The sequence below is a fragment of the Pterocles gutturalis genome, unplaced genomic scaffold (genome assembly GCF_000699245.1).
Source record: "Pterocles gutturalis isolate BGI_N339 unplaced genomic scaffold, ASM69924v1 scaffold237, whole genome shotgun sequence".
Lineage (NCBI taxonomy): Eukaryota > Metazoa > Chordata > Aves > Pterocliformes > Pteroclidae > Pterocles > Pterocles gutturalis.
In genome coordinates this window covers 924-2,902 of record NW_010107527.1, presented here as the reverse complement: position 1 = coordinate 2,902, position 1,979 = coordinate 924, and the positions used below count along the sequence as shown (strand labels likewise).

Here is a 1,979-nt window from a genome sequence, read left to right as displayed (position 1 = left end):
ATCTTCTGAAGTGTGGGTGGTTTTTTAAGTGACTTTCTGCTTCTGTTGTACTGTGCTAAGCTGGGGGTCTCAGGCAGGCCAGGTGACAATGGCCAGCAGGATCCCTGCATCTGGGCTGGGGACAGCAGCCATTTCTTTGTTAACGCGCCCATGAGCATTAACTGCTGATGATGCCAGTAATCAAGCACCTCTCCTGCGAGGGCTGGGATCAGCCCCTGGGGGCTAAGCAGCTCTCCCCTGGGCTTGCTGTAGGGTTTTATCCCTGTTTTTACCTTTTCCGTCAGTCACTGCTCACACTGTGGCTTTCTCTGACAGTGATGGCCAGTAGCACCCTTGCAAAGGCACGAGCCCGGGAGCCTCTTCTCAGGGAGCTCCCGAGGGTTTTTTCTCCTTCCCCAGGCACAAGGGGCAAAGGGCCTTGGTTTAGGGGCTGCAGCAGTGGGGCCAGCCTGCCTCAAGGGCTGGAAAGGGCTCTTTCATCCTCACCTGGCGGATCTTAAATGGGAGGAGAAAAAAATCCAAAGCAGTGCTTGCAGGTTAATTCTTTAATTAAGAAGAGCAAGAGGCCATCACTTGCCCCCCTGTGCCAGGAGCTGGCCATGCTCGGTGCTGTAACCGGTTATGAGCTGTGGTGTCCATGGCCCCTGGGTTACCCACTCCCCTCGGGCAGCCCCTTCTCCATGTTGAGGGGTGTTGCTCTGACAGCAGCATCCTTGGCCATGCTGCAGGCACAAGTCTGATCAGATGAAGATGAAATTAAGGCAGAAGGTTCTTCACATGAGGCCAATAACTCACTGGAACCCAGGGAGGGGGAGAAGTACCCTCCATCCTGGGGGACGCTCAGAGCCCCACTGAACCTGGCTCCAAGCAACCTGCTGTCACGCTGAAGTTGGCTCTGGGTTGATCTGAAGATGTCCCTTGGTCCCTGCCACCCTGGCCCATGCCGCAGGCACCCCCTGGTATTTCTACAGCAGCATATTGCCCCAGGGCTGGGCCGGGGAGGATGGGAAGCTGAAGGAGGAGTGTTGCTGTTACTGCTGCTGGTCCATATAGACCTGCACAGCTTTCCACAGCGCCCGTATATTGCCCTCCCCAAAGCCCGGTGCTCCCCGCCGGTCAATGAGCTCCAGGAAGAAGGTTTCCTCGGAGAAGATGGGATGAGTGAAGATCTGCATCAAATACTCCTGGGAAGGGCTCTCTGTAGCATGAGTGCCTGGCTGTCCCTTGTCCCCAGACACTGTGGTGTCCAGCAGGATGCCCAGCTCTGCCAGTGCATGGGGGTCCTGTCCAGCCCCCCGGATCTCCTGTGCTTTGCCCCCCTGGCTGTAATAGGTGGCAGGGGGTGTGAAGAACTGCGCACCCCACTGCTGCAAAGCCCTGGTTGTGGCGACGATGTCGGTGGTGCAGAGGCCGACGTGCTGGATGCCGGCCCCACCGTGCTGCTCCAGAAAGGTGTCGACTTGGTTGGGGCTGTTCTCTGAGAGGGACTCGGCGAAGACAAGCTTGCAGCCGTGTGCTGGGGAGCCCTGGGCGCTCTGCAGCGCGAGGAGCAGCATGCCCACCCCCTGCCCGCCCAGCACGTACCCCTCGGCTGGCTTCTCCTGTGGGTTCAGTGGAAGCCAAAGCAGCGCTGGTACCAGTCCAGAGCTGCCCGGGCACTGCCCCGTGGGCAGACGTACGTGATGTGGTCAAAGTGGGTGATCTTGATCCTGTCCCCTGCGGCCAAGGAGGATCCTCGGATGGGCTGGAAGCCGGGCAGGAAGGGTCCCTGGTAGCGGGATCGGTCCAGAAGGGTATGGCTAATGTTACCCACAACGGAGCTCACCACCCCATAGGTGACAGAGCCCCCATCGTCCTTCACCTCAGTGGGGGGCACCGGCAAGAAGCATCCCCGGCTCTGCAGCCGCTTGCAGAGCTCCGGCACGTCATCCACTTCGAAGCAGACATTGGAGGCTGTGCCCGAGGGTACCCGCGGGGCC

General features: G+C 59.4%; 1 protein-coding gene across 1 annotated transcript; it reads right to left on the bottom strand.

Annotated features, from left to right (window-relative positions):
• Nucleotides 1-1,031: 1,031 nt before the first annotated feature.
• On the bottom strand, nt 1,032-1,975 carry HPDL (4-hydroxyphenylpyruvate dioxygenase-like; the record flags this gene model as incomplete). The annotated part of the gene is given in 2 exon segments (XM_010088106.1): nt 1,032-1,612; nt 1,615-1,975. Coding segments are annotated over 2 exon segments (942 nt in total), but the record flags the coding sequence as incomplete, so codon positions are not given.
• Between the last annotated feature and the right edge of the window lie 4 nt (nt 1,976-1,979).